Here is an 18102-nt window from a genome sequence, read left to right on the forward strand (position 1 = left end):
CCCTTTTTGAATAATACAAAGACAGTAGTTCTACACCATTTTTCGACCATAAACAAACTAAACTTTGTCGAATTTGTGAGAAATGAGGAGAAATATGATTCCAGCATTCGTAATAAGTTGGAAGATACAATTACATTACCGCGGCGGCGGGTAATCTCGCTCGTTACGACTCACTCCGATACTTTCATTAAAATAATTTATAGATATAATATAAGGCATTAAAATCATAAATGTTATCACTTTTTTGTTATAAATAGTGATATTGGCCTAAATAAAAGTCTAGTTACAATAAGACCCTCGTCTAGTCTAGTTATAATGAGACCCTAAAAGAAGTAAACTTGCTCTTTTTGATTATATACCTAGTATTTCTGAAGTCTAATGGTTAGTACATCTAACTACTTTGCGTCGTTGCCTCGCGATGAAACTGCACTTAAGAGATTTAAAATAAAAAGCATTCGCTTTGATAGCTCCACTTTTATTAAATGTCTGGGTTCTAGATTTTTGTCAGCTCCATCAAGAGGCATCTCTACATAGTATAATGGAACCCAAATCAGGCGTCTTGATGCATTTCGAGCTCGTAGCGTCAATTTCTATCTAGATGAAATATTTTCATTGTTTATTATTTTTCAATATAAGCTCCATTAACTCATTAGCTTATTAATTTAAACGGAACCTCCCCTAAATATCATTAAATAAATTCAAGACAAAAGGAAGATTATCATTAGTTATGGTATTGTCAGTGTCGTTAATAGACATATTAATCTGACATAATATTATAATAACCGATTAATTATAGGTGTCACATAACCTTATTTAATATTGTAAAAAAAAAAAAACAATAAAGCATATCACCTGTTTTCCAGCACCATGCAATGTTCTACAATGGTGTCTGACAGTCGTAATAATATTCCCGCGCCTTTTAAAGTCACATTTAATGACATTTGACAACAAACGGGTTGTTCCCGCGCATATCTTGACTGAATTTTACATTTCAGTGTTAAATTGATAAAACGAGTTTTCCGTGTATTTATAACGATAAATACTTATACAATTAAAAAATTTATTTACCTGTCTTACCAATTGAGATATCTAGAAACACGTAACATAAATACATATCCTAAATGTTTTTTTTTGTCAACAAATTTATTGAACTTTACAGAAATTGATGTTTGCTGTATTTTTGAAAAATATATTTTACTAACAAAATGCAAAAACGCCTTGAAATTGTCTGACCCACACCAAATTTAAATGGGTCCACATAGGAGGCACCATCTTTCAAATAAAAAAAGTATCGTAAAAATCGGTTACCCCAGTAGTAATTAATGAAGTAACGAACACAAAAATACAATTTGAATTGACATCCTCCTCGTTTTTTGAATAGGGGAAAAGGGAAACATTTTATGTAGACAGATAATAAAGTACCTACGGCGACATGAAGCGTCATATTCTAAAAGATAATTGTTTCCAAAATCATAAATTATAAGTACCTGAGAATTATTTCTCTGTAAACACATTTTACAACACAACCCAATCTATTCCTTACAAAATAACCGTTATTAAAACGAATGAAATATCGGCTGTAAATATTTTATTAAAATTGTCTGCGGCAACATCGTAACATACAACATAATAAACTATCAACTGGCACGAACGTGATCTTAAAAGAAACATAAAAATCTATCTACAAAATGGACCTTCAGTATAAAAGCGTAATATCCCATTCGGTTTCTATACTGCAAATGATTTTTCTTTACGAAACACTGAATTTTGATGTAACTTCTATATATGTGCTAAACTCTTTTTACACTCACAGACCTCAGACTAAAACATATTTTCTTTATTGTCCTTTTTTTTAAAGCGATATAACTTCGAATACATCAAATTACGTTACAAATGTTATATATGAGAGTGTGTTTATTTGTTTCCGATTCAAAATTTGGCTAGAGAGTTATAAAAGCTACACTTTACTGCTGTGAAACATGTCATTCCCATGGCAAGATGCATTATGATGCGTATTTCAATTAATTGCGATAAATGCTATATTCAAAATGAGACACGTAGACCTTAGGTATGACATCTGCCTATTTCTTTCATCACGCGAGTTGTACATAAAATGTCCAATGAAAATAATCGTAATACTTTGCACACGACAACTTAATACTACACAAAAACAAAACACGGTCCTATATTAAAATTTAAAATGCGCAGATTAAAATTGAGCGAGAAACTCCCAAAGTATCAGCAGAAGGGTAATTTTCGGCCGCAGCAACTCAAACATTCGAGAATTGTGAGCCTTTGTGGGAACTCATAATCGCTTCTAAGCCCCGAGCCCCGCTGGAGATCTCCACTATTAACTGTACAATACTGCTAAACAGCTGTAAGTCGCGTTTTTATCCGACTCCACTTAAATGAGGATGATGATAAATTATAACAAAATCTTTGTTCGCTAATGGATAAGATTTTTGCGTCTTTTATGGTCTTTAGAATAAAATAAATAGTAAATATGATATATATTTTTGATTAGTCTCAATTGTTCATGTTAAATCTTTATTCCACTAATTATAATTGTGTATACATAATAGTTAACGTTGAAAATAAAAGTTGGAGTTATTTTCTTATACGTAAGAAAAGTTTCTAGCTAGTTGCGAGAGTTGTTTAGAATAACTTGAACAATGTGAATGAGTTTTGTTACAATGTTCTAAAGATTCCTGAAGAATGTCTTATGTAAACGAAACGTAAAGAAATCGATAACATTAACTAATTCAAAGATATTGATTCACTTCCTCAGAACTTAGCCTAGGTTAGTGTAACAGCAGTGCTTTCTCACGGTATTACCATACAAGTATTTCCTCTATGCCTCAGTAAAATAAAAAATTAAAGAACAATCTACTATTTCTTTAACAGCAATTTAATGATATTCTATACAGTTATTTCTGTCATGCTGTGACTTAGTATTCATTATATTAATTTTTTTTTTTAATGTCACAGTTCGTAGGTTGACTCAAAAATGTAATTCAAAAGATAATAATGAGCATTTTCAAGTAAGTCGCATTAACTCAATATTCAGCGTAACTTATATCGGATCATGTTCGACAACACCTGTGCCGTGGTATGAATATATTATATAACCTAATAAAGGTAGGTAACCTTATATAAAGATGAGTTAATAATAAAAAATAATCTTAGAAAACCTCGCTCACACATATTTTATAGTAGTTATTATATAAAGAGTCAAAGTGTTTGTTTAGCTCTTTTTCACGGCGCATCGGTGCAATTTTGTGGCGCGATTTTTGTGTCTGGAGATATGTAGGAGACTAGAGTTTGACGTAGGCTAATTTCTACCGCGGTGAATCTAATTCCCATACGAATTTCAGTTGGATACGTAGGCGAAGCTTACGCCAAAACTACACCGTAGAGTAAAATGGAGTTTTATTGATACATTGGGAGATGAAGCACCATTTATCACATGGTATAGAATATTCTTACTTAGCTTTACTCGTATTAATGAATGATTATTTCCTGCGTCATTTATTGCCATATTCGCTCGGCCAAAGAAACTCTGTCAACAGCATTATTTGTCGAAAACCTCATTATAATACACAATGACGTCTGTCGTTTCAAATGAAAATCACATTATTCGTTGGTTTGCCATTCTATCTATTTAATTAATACTCCTTTTGATCGATGTCCCGCAAATATTGCGATAAATCTAAAAGTCTTAGATCTCCCTAAATACACCTTCAGGTGTTACCTTATACCATATGTAGCAATTGACATATCAACGAGTACTATCTCTAATGTTAAAATAGTTTGATATGCAGAATATATTATTTTGTATAGATTTCTATACTTAAACTAAGTAAGTACTAGCTACTACGGGGATTTTTAAAGTTTTATAGACCTTGAAGAATATGCTGTATATCAATGGCAAATGATGAATTCTACTGCATATATTATCTCGATAAAACAAACATTTAAACAATGCTGACCGCCCTCTACATTCATATACAATAGCGGATTCATCGATACCGATATAACAAATAACGATCTATTTTTATGAACATACGAAGTGACATTCCTTAAGAGAAAAATTAAAATCATTGCAAAATAAAATATTGCTTAGGGTACTATTATAGTATTAAGTTATCTGTGGTCAGGGCAGCATTATTCAAATCATGATGAGATAAGAACAATTTCTGATGACTGGCAAATCGTTTGCTTGGTTGTATAAATAAATATTTATACCTACATACATAAGCACACTTTTACAATAATAAGGGTAAATCATGATGTCAACAAATAGTTCTAAAAACAATCAATAATATAATATGTCATTCACCAGGTTTATACTTCATTTAATGAAAAGGTCTGAGGAATAATTAAAATAAAATAATCCTTTTATATATCGACAACTGATTTTGCAGCTTAATCATAATAACGTCATCGTTATTACACTCTGCATAAAAATACAATCGAATTGAGAACCTTGTTCATATTTAAGAACGTCAGTTAATTAACCAAAAAGTTTAATTCGCGCGCAAAAAAAACGTGTTCGTCAACGATGGTTATGATATGTGGTTTAAAAAAATACGGATTAAATAATTAATTCAAAACATTTAATCATATTTACTTATTAAAAGCAACTCTCTTGAAGCACTTTAATTGTCATTAATTGTGTTTTATTCTGCCATTCAATAATGAATTCATCAATCGTTGGAGAGTAGGCCGTTAACAAGCCATTAGCTCGTCCAAGATTTGTCTAAACTGGGCGATTACAGCTGCTGAAGGATTACTCGTGATTAATTGTTATTTATACATTAATGTTATATGAAGTCGAAGTATACGTATAGGGCACTAACATCGTAATATTAGTCATGGATATAGTCTTCGTGGTCATAGATATTCCCATGAGAAGGAGAGACACGCCGCAGTCTATATCGAGATAAGAGACAAAATTATATGAAATAAACAAGAACGAAAGACAAACGTAAACTTACTTTTGCATTTCAAATATTACAAAGAATAAAGGGAACGCAAGTTTGTGTGTCTGTCTGTTAGATTTTCTAGCTTTAAATTTATGTGTTTAGGTTACTTTTTTATATGCAGCGAGATGGAATTTTGCAGACAGACAAAGTCTAGACACGAATCAAAGCTTGAATGGGGATGATTTTACAATATTGATTTCAAAATCAGAACAAACAGATTATGCGTACATAATATTTAAACTGTATTTTAAATAATCCTTAATCCTCATCAAAGGTAAAATGCTACTTCTACTAAAATAAATTAGTAACGAGCAGTTCGAAAATAGTTAAAGTAAATTACTGAAGCATAACTTCCAAATAACAAAATATACCAACTTAATAACCAAACAGAAATATTTATAGGCAGTTTTAACGTGATAATAAAATGCAATGAAAATAGTCGCGCGTTCAGTGTGAATTATTCACTCAGGAGGTCAGTTATAAGGAATACGTTGCGGGGTCAGTAGAGGTCACTTCTATTTATACATCACATATGCCATTTGCTCACATTATATTCGCTTACAGGGACATAAAAAAACACAATCTAAGAGAATAGGTTCTAGTGTTGAGTTTAATTTTGACACAAAATAAAATGGAAATTTTAGTAATTCAATCCGAAAATAGAAGTTTTCTTCTACTATTTTTCTTTTGGTTCTCCTATATATCACACAAACATTAATTATTATTTTACTTTATAATTTAAATGTATGTTGGATGTACTTTCCCAATGGTAAACGGTTCCAGTAAGCAACAGAAACATGCAAAATCAGTAATTCGAGATGGAATCAACAATTTTGTTTGCACAAGTAATGTACGTGAAAGCCAAACCTGGTAAGAAGTTTCACACACAAACTCAACACTTTCGGCTGTTGTCACATCTCTTTAAATATGACTATATCATACTGAGTGGTTCTTAACCGAGGTGTTTTGTCTTCGCGATATCTTCCAAAGACTATCAACGTTGCCTTTCATACGAAATTAACTTAACTTTCTAACATTTTTATATACGTAAATAAGGAATCGGTAAACGGGATATAGAGTTCTATTTAATCGCGAACAAATGTTAACAACATACGTAACCCAGCCATTAAAGCGGCTCGTCCGAACATGGGGTAGTTTAGTCGGTAGTCTATTATTGCAGTGGGAGTCCGATATAAGCCAGGATCCCTTCCCCGAGGTCCTTAGGTATGCACAAAAGTATTCTTCACTATAAAAAGGTAGGGTTCTCTTACTAAATTTTTATTTATACAGTTTTTTTGTGAGTAATTTGAAAGCTTATTGTGTTTATTTATTAACTAAGTTATGCGTTTAAAATTTACGTAACTGCATTTTACTTGATATGCTTATTAAATATAATTCCCGTTAGAGAAACTAATTAATAAGACAATGAGACGTTAAAAAAATGGTTGTTTGTGTGAAACAAATAATAACAGCTCATTTTACCTACAAATAACAGAATGCTGCTTTAAAAGCACACATACATTCAACTCGTGTAATGAATTTGTTTCGTTATTAGAATTTATTCTAGTTAAAAAAGTTATATATATCTGGTACCGGCAGAGATTGCTTTGTCCACGTCTATTTTTCTCGTTCACTTTTCCAACATGTATAGCGTATGTTAATGAATGCAAAAGAAACTTCAAACAACTGAAAAGATATTTCGAAATTCATGCAAGAAAGAAAGCTTTGGCTATGGCTCTTGCGTGTGAAAGACTTTACCTCAATTTTTATATATAATGATAATATTGTATAGGTATTTTATATTTCTATGTATATTTTTATATAACAGAAATTCTTAAAATTCAACTGTCGTATAACATATTAAGAATAAGAATAGTCGCCTAGCACTCAAAATTAGTCTAGTATTCATCAGATTTTCAGAACCATCTAGTAAATTTAGAAATTAAAAACTTTTTAACGGATTTATTCATTATATTATTAACACGGGGAGACAGTCTCCGCGTGACCACGCTCGCTGTAAAGTGTTCGAAACGTCGGGTTAATAATATAATGAATTAATCGCGTTTAAAAATGGTTAAAATTTTTTTAATTTCTAAATAATACTCGCGTAAAATCAAACACAAGAAAATACTATCTAGTAAATTTCTTATCTAAAGTGCAAATCGACAAAATTTTAGTCTTTTACCGCAACTCGTGTGCCTTTTCATTGCGTAGATAAAAGCAATAAAGTGTTTTCCATCCAGAATAAAACAAACGAACAGCTGAAAAAGTGCGGTTCGAGAAGAGTTCCACTTTTATTCCATTTCTTATTTATAAAGAATGCTTTGTAACGCTGCCATTGTTTGTCCAATTGAAAACAAGCGAGGTTAAACGTTTTATTCAAATGGGAATAAAAATAGTGACCCGTTGCAGGAGCGCAGCCTCTAGCGCCGCTTGATATAGAAACTGTACTTATGGAATACGACATTGTTTCTTTTTTGCACTACATGTAATAAAGGTGGCTTGTTGTCCGCGGTTTCGCCCGCGTGGTGAAAGCAACTTCCAATGGGAATGAGATGATTGCGGTAAATCGTAGCCTATATCATTATATGACTAAACTGTTTATTTTCAAAAATCGTACCATAAAATCGCTCCTTTGAGAATTTAAAAAGAATTTATTTTAACCGCTTTCTGCTGCTTAAAAGACTTTTGCGCATACAGGGACTTCACGCGATTAACGTTTGAACACTCGTATATTGAGAAAGAAGTAATTCAAACTCGAAATGTGTTAACGGTTAACTAAATGAAGTTAATTCCAAAAGCCTAAGCAAAGACCCACCATGACCATGAAACTGCGATAAAATACTAAAACAAGATTACATCTAGACATCAAACAGTGATCGGTTACTTAATAAGTTGTTTAAGTAGCGGCCAAGTAACACGACCCAAACTTGCGCTAAGTTATACTAAGTATAATGTCAAAGAGACCGCACTTAACAAACATCGCTTGTATCTAATTAAATAAATACATTATGAACGAGAATTAGTGAAATACGATAAAACTCAAAAAAGCTACAATTAAAAAAACACACAGCTTTACTAGAGTTTTATATGACCATTAACAGTTGAAATTAACTATAAGTAAGCTTCATCTTAAGTGATTTAAGATTAAATTTAAAACTCATATAGATATGTCTGGTTAAAATGTAACTGTAATACTGCTTACGATTTATCGTTCTCATTTCCTCCATTAACATAAACAACACACCAGAATCTTAATTAATATTCAAATTGTATTTCCTAGGAACCTAACTATTGTATTTATTTCTAAATTTATTAATATCAAAATGTACGAACAATAAACAGGACAATAAGTTTTTTTTTCAATTATCATCAGCTGAGCCTGAAACTTTTACCATTATTGTGTACTTTATATGATAAAATCATTTTCAAAATGATCATCCCACGCGTATTATACGAGTATTTAACAATGATGTGCCTCACTTTAACATATAACTAGCTCTCTGCCCGCGCCTTCCCCCGCCTAGGCAAATGGAATCCTTATGGGAACTAAATGTTTGAGCTTGGTTGTAGCCTATATAACTCTATAGCCTAGCTATTATAACATAAAAGTCACATCACAACATCGCTTTGTTCCCACTTGACAGAAAAACACTTTTAAAATTATATAAGTAAGTGTTTTCTAGACTATTTGATATCAAACTCAAATTCAAATATTTTTTATTGTAGACTTCTTATAGAAGCACTTTTGGTTTTGAATCTTCATAGCACAAATTATTATTAACCATTACTTCGAACAGCAGTTTCTATAGATGAGCCATCAAGAAACTCTGTAGTTGGTCTTTTCAGATAATTTTCATAGGAACATTTGCGCTAAGCTGTTATAGATTGAAAGCTACATACAAGGATCTTCCTCGGAAGATTTAACACTTGCTTTGTAACCTGTATTTATTTGCATAGAGCATTATTGAATTTGAAATGAAACTAAAACGTTAATTTTCTTTTCTGTTATCGTTGGAAATGTAACTAATTAATATGACGTCATACCGTCTTGTTCTAGGGAGATATTTGCCTTAAGGGTGAATGCACATCTGCCGTGTATTTACATGAGATGTATGCTAATGACTATTTTACATGCATGTTCACTTGGTTCACCTTTACGCATTTCTCTCGGTTTAAGCACAGATGTATTCCGTTTCTAAATTGAATATGTTAACAACAAGTTGTCCGCGCCGGCTTCGCCCATGATATATATAGTGCTCAAGCTGCACTGCTGCTACAATTTACGTTACGAAAATTTCTGAACTCCATGTACTCAACTGAATTAATCTTTTAGTTAACCACAATTATCAATATTCAGTGGTTTTGCGTGAAAAAGTAACAAACATACATCTATATTAATAAACTCACGTCTAAAACATTGTTAATATAAAACTAGTTGTTGATGTAATAGCACCCCCTGTTTCAGTTCTGCATGTAATAGCTCCCTTATTTCAGAGCATTTGCACTAAACACTAATGAGCTAGACTATTCAGTACACAGGTGCTCCATTCATCAAAAGCATAGGACAATATGCTAATTGTCAGACGTAATCCACGCTGAATTTGTACCGTCTACGGCAAATCGATTTAACACATAACTAGAATATCATATTATCTATGATATAGCAATTGTTATATAACTGGCTTCCCGCCCGCGGCTTCGCCCGCTTAGTCAAGGGAAAAGCCCATAGGAATGAAATGTTTAACCACGCTAAAAGTAGCCCATTCTTGCCTAAAGAAAACCTATCAAACTTTCGCACTTAAATATTAAATGGATGATGATGAAACTCTGGTTATGCTTTAATCATGAATAGTCATACAATCAAGGTCCACAATCTCTATTTAAGTTATTACAAAATTAAGTTATGTAAAATATGAAAATAAAGGTTTTTGATTTACATCTCAATAAGCACTTTTTTAACCATTGTAAATATATATAGTATCTATTTAAATCAAGTTCATAAAAACAAATAAATACTCACGGAAAACATCGTAGAATTTGAAATATATTTTTTAAGACTATTTCATTTATATGATATGTTTAATATTTAATTTATGTATATTAATTCTCATATAAATGCGCAAGTGTGTGTGATACAGTTAAACAGCAAAAACACAGCTGATTTAAATACAATTAATAATGCAAACAGTTGAACCAGTATAAAACAAATGTGAATTTTTCGTTCAAAATCAACTCAAAAGTGGGATAAAATATTGGCCAAATAAACCATTAATTAAAATACAACCATTTCGTTAACTATGAGCAGATCGCAATTATTGTGTTTAGTGTTTAGTCAGTGATGTGCTGGGAGTGAGAAACCAACACTTGTTGCAAACACGCCGATAATATCATCTTAGAGTGTCTCCATACAAACGGATTATCGCTACGTTTTTGTTTGTTTTTAAGTTTTGAATGCATTGAATCATAAAACTGCTAGTCTAAACGGTTATACGGTTGTGTAACTTTAATCGCTGTATAAGTTAAATAATAATTTTTCTAAAATATTTTTTTTTCTTAAACTTGTAAATTTTATGCATCAAAAGACCTTCATTGAAGTTAATATTATAATTATCTTTATTCAGTATCATTTAACGGTAACCAAACATAAAGTTAGCATAATCATCTGTGAGTTCCCACTGCAGGGACGCAGGCCTCCTGCAAAGTTGGACGCTATTGTCCATTATGGCTTTATATGATTTCATTTCAAAATTAAATAACAAAATACAGTTAAGTAAAACAGCTGCGGTGTTGCTTCAGTGTGAAGATTTCAGCAACAAATGCGCTTTCATTTTAGTTGTGTGTTTTAGCTGTTTGTGATCGCCCGTAGCCGCTACCAGCTGGAGTAAATTCAATTAAATGCGAGATTTGCTATCACAGAATAAGCACGTTATAATAACTTTTATTCAAACTGTGTTTATAATAAACTTCCCAGTATCATCAGATTCTGAGAATTTTTTGAAAAATAATATTGCTATCATAATACGCTGACTTAAATAATGGGCTAGGAAATAAATAAAAATATTGACATGTTTTTTATGTAATCGTCGGCAATGGAGCTGGTGGGTCGCCTGATGGTAAGCCCTACCACCATATAAACATTTGGAGGCGTAAAGTCGATTGCAGACCTTATAAATTCTCAGAGCATTTTAATTGTATACCAAAAAGTTAATCTATTTAGTTTTATTATTTTGTTAACAGTTCACGTTTGTGTTCTTTTCCTTTATTTTTATTCCGGTAATATTGTATTATACGTGAAGGATCCAGTTACTTTTAGTTGAAGTAGACTATTCCAGAGTATAATTACTTATTGGCCCCGCGAGACAGGCTGTTATTTCAATATATCCTTTGGTAATAAATATATTCTTATTTTATTATATTCTTTTAATAACTGTTTATAATAAATTTATATATCTACGTAGTTTTTTACATCTTTCGGCCTTTCAACCTAAGAGTAAAAATATAAAATGAAATGTATACGAGATTCATTCGTATTACATTGTAAACTTTGTAATGCGAGTATATATTAAAACTCTATATTTCGATCCATACACTTCTTAGATTCAACATAAAGACATTAATTTGTCCTCTTAATGACACACGTTTTATTTTTTGCCATTACCACATAAGTCAAAGTCAATATAAAAAAAAATAGATATTGCCCGTATCCCTTGCATCTCGGCGCTCATTTATAGTCCATACGTCACGGATTACGTAAAGCTGTCCCCGATAAAAAGACCAGCTAATCCGTCCAGTTGGGCGAGAGCTCTTGCACTTCAATGAAATGAATACAGCCCGTTGTCCGCGTCAAACGGCCGCGCCATGCGAGGGCTCATCATACGCTGGACGTGTACAACGGGTCACCGCCTCTTCTACTATTTATACATCGATCTATCTTAGGTAATTCGACATGAAGTTGATTTAGGTGTTATGTTTATGTGGCTTTTGATATATTAGAATTTACACCATCATTTGCCAAATATTTCTATGAATCATTCAGAGTCCATTTAAATCGAGTGAAATTAAAAGACATGCGCTAAATAAATAGTTAAAGTAGACAAATAAACAATTTCTTTGTAAACAGACTACATATTCATGCAAAATTTCATCATTATAGCCTACATAAATAGCATTTCCAGCAATGGCTCCGATAATATAATATTATGCTAGTAATGGTAAACAGCTTTAGCAATATTTATAAACACAACACAATATCATCATAGTGAATACACACGAATTGACTTATAGGCACATTCTTTACTCAAAATTAACTACCACAATTTAAATAATATAAATAACCAATAAAATATTTCTATATCGATCTTAATATGACGTAAACTAAAGTTACTTATGTAAGTAAACTAAAAACCAGGTGTACAGAAATATTACGCAAATCCAAAGTCCAGACTGATGAAAAACCAACGAAGAAAAAAGGAGAAAAAAAACCTCTGTCCGCGCTTTCCATCCTTTACGTTGGTTGCGAGTTCTTTTGATCAGAAACATGAGAACCCGTTGACAAACAAATTAGTCACAAAAACCAGAAATAATTAAATCATGTAGATACATTACACACTAATAAACACGATATTTTTACATTTTTCGTGAGGAAATCTGATGATTTTCAAACAGAACACGGCTTGGATTGATTCTCGACAAATAAACACGAATATTCAACGTTAGCTTCACATGACTATTGTAATAAGGAGATTATTTAAAATGAAGACTTAAAACGACTGTAGACAATACAATATGATTTGGGAATCGTTTGTTCTTGGGACGCGCTTATCATTTCGAGGTATAAAATATAATTTACGATCTATTCCCACACCCACCTTATTTAAATTTCATATCAATCGGGCCAAGCTGTTTCCGGACGTATGCCCACCAATACTGAGACGATTTATTTATGAATAAGAAGTATCTGGTAAAAGATTTAACAAATGAATGTTATGTGTGCAGATGCGTTGCTGTGTGGCCGCGCTGTGGGTGTCAGCCCTCGCGACACTCGCTGTTGCCACCGCCGAGCCGTCTCACGATACTCCTCCACAGGTAACATCGTGTACTCGCATTAGAGGTTGTATAATGTAACATGCACGTGAAGGTTAAGGCATATTTGAAAAGACAAAACTAAAGACAAAATGTTTCTTAGTTCGCAACTCGTTGTAATTAAAAAAACTATAAAATTGCTATTAATAAAACTATGAAAATATAAGTCCTAAACTGTCACAAAATTAAGTCATTGTACAATTCACCAGGATATAATTAAGTACACGTGTATTTGTTGAAGGTAGGACGCTAACCAAAACGCCAACACAAGCACAACGACCGAAGATAGCGTATAATTTACATCACCACAAACAAAAAGACAACCGTTCCGTCCTCACCGTATTCCATGTCATCTTCACACATTTCAATGTCTGAGATTTATTTCGTGTATATTAGTTTTGATGAAACAATCGAGCTGTCACCAAAATGTGGGCCCGATTCACATCGCAAGCATCTCATTTATTGTGAGGATGTTACCGACTTGCGGACTTTGTTAACGAAATTTCATTATTACAAAATAAATTGAAATGAATAAATTTATGGAAAGTTTTAATTATGGTAAACGTAAATTTAAATTATTCGTATTCAAACTACAAAGGTCGTTTCTCTTTTATTTAAGTAGTTAAACTAAAATAATTTTACAAACAATTAAATTGGATACCGATATATAAACGAGAAGTGAAATTTCTATATTAAAAATAACAAAGTATATATTTCATCGCAGTTGAGGACTTACTGTATTTGAAGAAACGTCGGGGAAATACTTTTTGCTTTAAAATACAAAGGCATAAAGCATCGAGGGATAATCGTATAGTCTGTCCATTAGATTCGTTGCTCTTTGTGCGCTATTCTTGTGACTGTATGTTTGTATCAAACATTCACAAAGCTAGATCTTACAATATACTAAGGATAAGAAAGTTACATGAGAAAGGAGAAGACGTATCATTTGCATTGCATATTGTCTTAAACAATGTTAATGTATCTTTCTGGAAAAATTAAGAAATGAGATGTTCCTTGCCAATGTTTGTGTTGACTTAAAACTTGTTTCGTTACACTTTCGATTAACGTCAACTACTATATGGTGAGTTAAAAATTACCAAAAATCTTTTTAACATTCATGATTATTTAATTTTTAGTTTTATAACATTACCATTACCATTAACATACTTTATAAATGATAAGAGTATTGTTGAAGTGATTTTTATTCCGCCTATTTTTAAATCTATCGCAAAATTACTATAAAAGTCTGCAACAATACACATAAACTTATAATATTTCCGTTCTGAAATTATCTCAGAGTCCACTTTAACACATTTATGCGTTTTGAAACCGAAACGCCGCATAAATCAGTGTCGTGAAACAATTTTCGTCGTTCGGGGCGGTTTCTGAGATCTTCTCTTATGATATTAGCCCTCTCCCTCGCGCCCTCCACCCTGCCTTCCCTTACTCTAATAACACTTCATGGACTGTTAATTTCAGCTTCACTCGAGATTACTTCAATCATTATTATGGAATTAATTTTTGTAACAAATTTTGAACTGTTGATAACACACGGAGCATATGTCATATTATACCATATATCTCAATTGAAAAAAAGGCGAAAACGATTATCGTACTTCTCCCTTTCCTTATTATGACTTTCCAATAATTTAATTTTCTTTGTTTAGATTAATCCGAAGATTGCAATAGTGTATACTGCATTCCAATTATGAATTCGTTGATAAAACGTTTGTTATGTCCAAATCCTATATAACAAGCCTAGTTGAAAATCGTTATATTAATAAAATTAATATTCTTAATGATCCGTTTTTATGTCTCACATCATTAACTATTTCTTAAAGTAGATATGCTTAAGAGACATTGCATTCCAAAAATATGCTTGGCATCTTCAAACATAAGATATTCGATATTATCTAATACCCTAACGAAACTTTTTGACCGGGTATCAAAGAACCCAGATTGAAGTTACATAATAGTAAAGGTCCCTATTAAGGGCTCTATTGTCTTATTTGATATTTAATCCTAACTTTTGTAAACTATTAATAGTCGAAATGTTTATCTCATTAACCGAAGCTAGGGTTGCCATACAATTTATATTAAAAAAAAATTATTACAGATTTCAACTCAAACTAAGATTTTGCAAACCTTTTTATCCAACGGACATTATAAATTCTGTTATTTTTTTCCACATTTTATAACAAAAGGTATTCGCGGAAACAAATTAAATAATTTATATATAATTGATTAAATTACAAAGGGATGTAAAATATTAGGACGTAAACGAAAACAATTAAGAGTTACTTTCCGCTCGCCACAAATGGCGGAATATTATTTAAAATAAAACAATTGGCAGCCCTAGCAGAAGCATCCAATTTCTCAAGACAGGCAGGTGAATATGTTTGTATAGATATCGTAATATAGACGGGATCAGACATTCAATATTTGCGTGATGTCAGACGTCGTTAATTATTGTTTGGTTTCTAAATAACCCCGCCTCGCTCCACTCTACTCACACTTTATGACTAACACACATAAAGTTGTTTTGATGGAGCTTGCCGTATATGTTCTGTGAAGAATGGTAAGTCTTTTTCTACATCTGTCATCGTACAAGTAAATTAAAAAAATATTGAGTGAGTTTGTTGCACATAGTCATGCGATATTCTTATGTTATTCAGAGATATGTGAGTTTTAGTAACGATAAATGTAAATAAATTCTAAATTTGAGCGCGAGCATGTTAACTGATCAAAATATGTTACTAAAAACCTGTTATTTTATTATCATTTATCATTTCATTCGGCCGACACTTTGAAACTGAAACCTTCAATTTGTCCCCCCTCTTAATATCTCTTCTTATTTAAATTCTTCTCAAATTAATCAATGCTCAAGGCATTACTTAAAAACCGCTACAAAGTAAACTGATTAACATTCTTGAAACACTTCGATTCAATATAATCCTGTGATCAGGCTCACGCGTCGGCGGGCGCGGGCGGCGGAATTTTTATAACTATTCCGAGATTTCAATCTGAGACGCAACTAATTTCATACTAATGATAAAATAATCTGTTTCCAATCAAAAGCGCTTTGGGAATATGGAACTTGTAGGCTCGTGGCCGCCGTGGAATACAGATGAGTGTTTGTGATATGATATGATGAGGGATGTTTGGAAATTTTAAACATTAAATGGCATTAAGTTAATCTGTTTTTTGGTAATGTTAAAGCTACTCAATACTCTGAAGCAAGACAGTCCACCCTACTTATGAATTTGTATTTATTTATACTTTTTACTCTACGCATTTATTTTGTTTGATATATTTGAATAGAAAGTATATACACTTTCTGTTCAACAACTTTATCTGTATACAATAAAAAGTGGAGATAGACGAGTATGACAAGGGAAATTCTTTATTGAAACTCACTAATCTCTATGATATGTAATTCAATTGAGGCAACATTTAACTAAAGATATTTTATAAATCCAGGAATTAAAAAAAACATAGATAAAGTTTACATTCGCGTCTTACTAATACTCTTTTATGCTTCACCTGTGAATTTCTATGTTTATATTTCAGACTCCCTTAGACTTTAACTTGACCTACTTAAAGAGACAGATTAATTAATTCAATCATAGGACACTTATCAACGATCGGTGACAATACAATACTTTAAGTATGTATATATGTATGTGTATGAGTTTATTATTATCCTGATTTGGATCACCAGGATTAAACAATAAAAACGTGTTTCCTTTTTTTCTACATTTATGATGATTAAGTGGTTACGATGATGCACCTTTTTGACTGCATTACAACAATATAACGTTACACACATAGCTCTACTGGTGAAGGTTACCCAATCGCTTCATAGCGGCTGTAACTGCATTATTTAGTGCTTCGCAACGTTAAATGCATTTTCCTCACCCCCGATACTAAAGTTTTATATTCTACTACACTTGTAGTACTATTTGCTGCCGTAACGTCTCCAACACACCGACCAAACGACTTCGCATTTTCTTATTTGCGTTTCAAGGCAAATAATCTTTCAATTTTAAACAAGCAATTTTTATGTTTCTTTACTCTCATACAGAGGCACATGCACAGAATATGTTTCTTAAGACTTTAATGTAATTTTAATTCAATTACCACTTTCAATCTAGCTGTTCGCCAGCAACGACGGCCGCGTCGGCAAAGCTAATTCTCCTTTATCTATTGCCATGGGAAAGACTTGCTTGACCGTAAAAAGTAGCTTATATCACTATCTAGCCTCCCAACTATCTCCGGACACAAAAATTATATCATACATTGGTCCATTGCGATGAGGAAGAAAGAAAACCTTAAAAACACACTTTTGCGTGTATATCAATATGACACAAATGTATAAATGTAAAAAAATAACATCATCTGTATATTTAGAAATTAAAAACTTTTTAACGGATTTTAAACGCGATTTATTCATTATATTATTAACCCGACGTTTCGAACACTTTGCAGCGAGCGTGGTCACGGGAAGACTGGTGGACCAAAAAGTTTTTTTTCTAAATGTATAATACTCGCGTAAAATCAAACACAAGAAAATACTATCATCTGTATATTTAAGATGTGTCTTGTCTTATAGCTGCATATAAATAATATTTTGCATATAATTTTAAGTTCCATGTACAGAACTATATTTTGGTAATATTTGATTATATCCTTTACTTTTGAGTCCGTTCCAATTCAGATCTCACTTTTTATTTATTCTTATTAATTTTGTATCAAGAATATTAAAGGAAGTGTTATCAATTTTCTTTTTACGTTCTCAGTAATTAATTAACAGAATAGATACGTTAACAACCATCAAGTTTTATCGGTATTGAGTAAATTATATAATTAATTATACGTCGTGACTTCCTTGAAAGTCCTCTTATGTGTAACGTTGGCGTTATTTAATAATAACTATAATTAGTTGCTTCTTATTTATGTACGTACTTAATAATCATGGATTATTTGATTGTAATTTTAAAGAAAGTTTTTTTTTTGTTATAACATAATGCAA

General features: G+C 31.9%; 1 protein-coding gene across 2 annotated transcripts in view; it reads left to right on the forward strand.

The window, feature by feature from the left end:
- Window positions 1-18102, forward strand: part of LOC119837408 (prothoracicostatic peptides) — a 53185-nt gene that overhangs the window by 24824 nt on the left and 10259 nt on the right. For both annotated transcript variants that reach the window (XM_038362983.1, XM_038362984.1), the window contains exon 2: window positions 12984-13073. In XM_038362983.1, the coding sequence (XP_038218911.1) occupies window positions 12984-13073 (90 nt within the window). The remainder of the gene's footprint in view (window positions 1-12983; window positions 13074-18102) is intronic.

Source organism: Zerene cesonia, chromosome 27 (assembly GCF_012273895.1).
Source record: "Zerene cesonia ecotype Mississippi chromosome 27, Zerene_cesonia_1.1, whole genome shotgun sequence".
NCBI lineage: Eukaryota > Metazoa > Arthropoda > Insecta > Lepidoptera > Pieridae > Zerene > Zerene cesonia.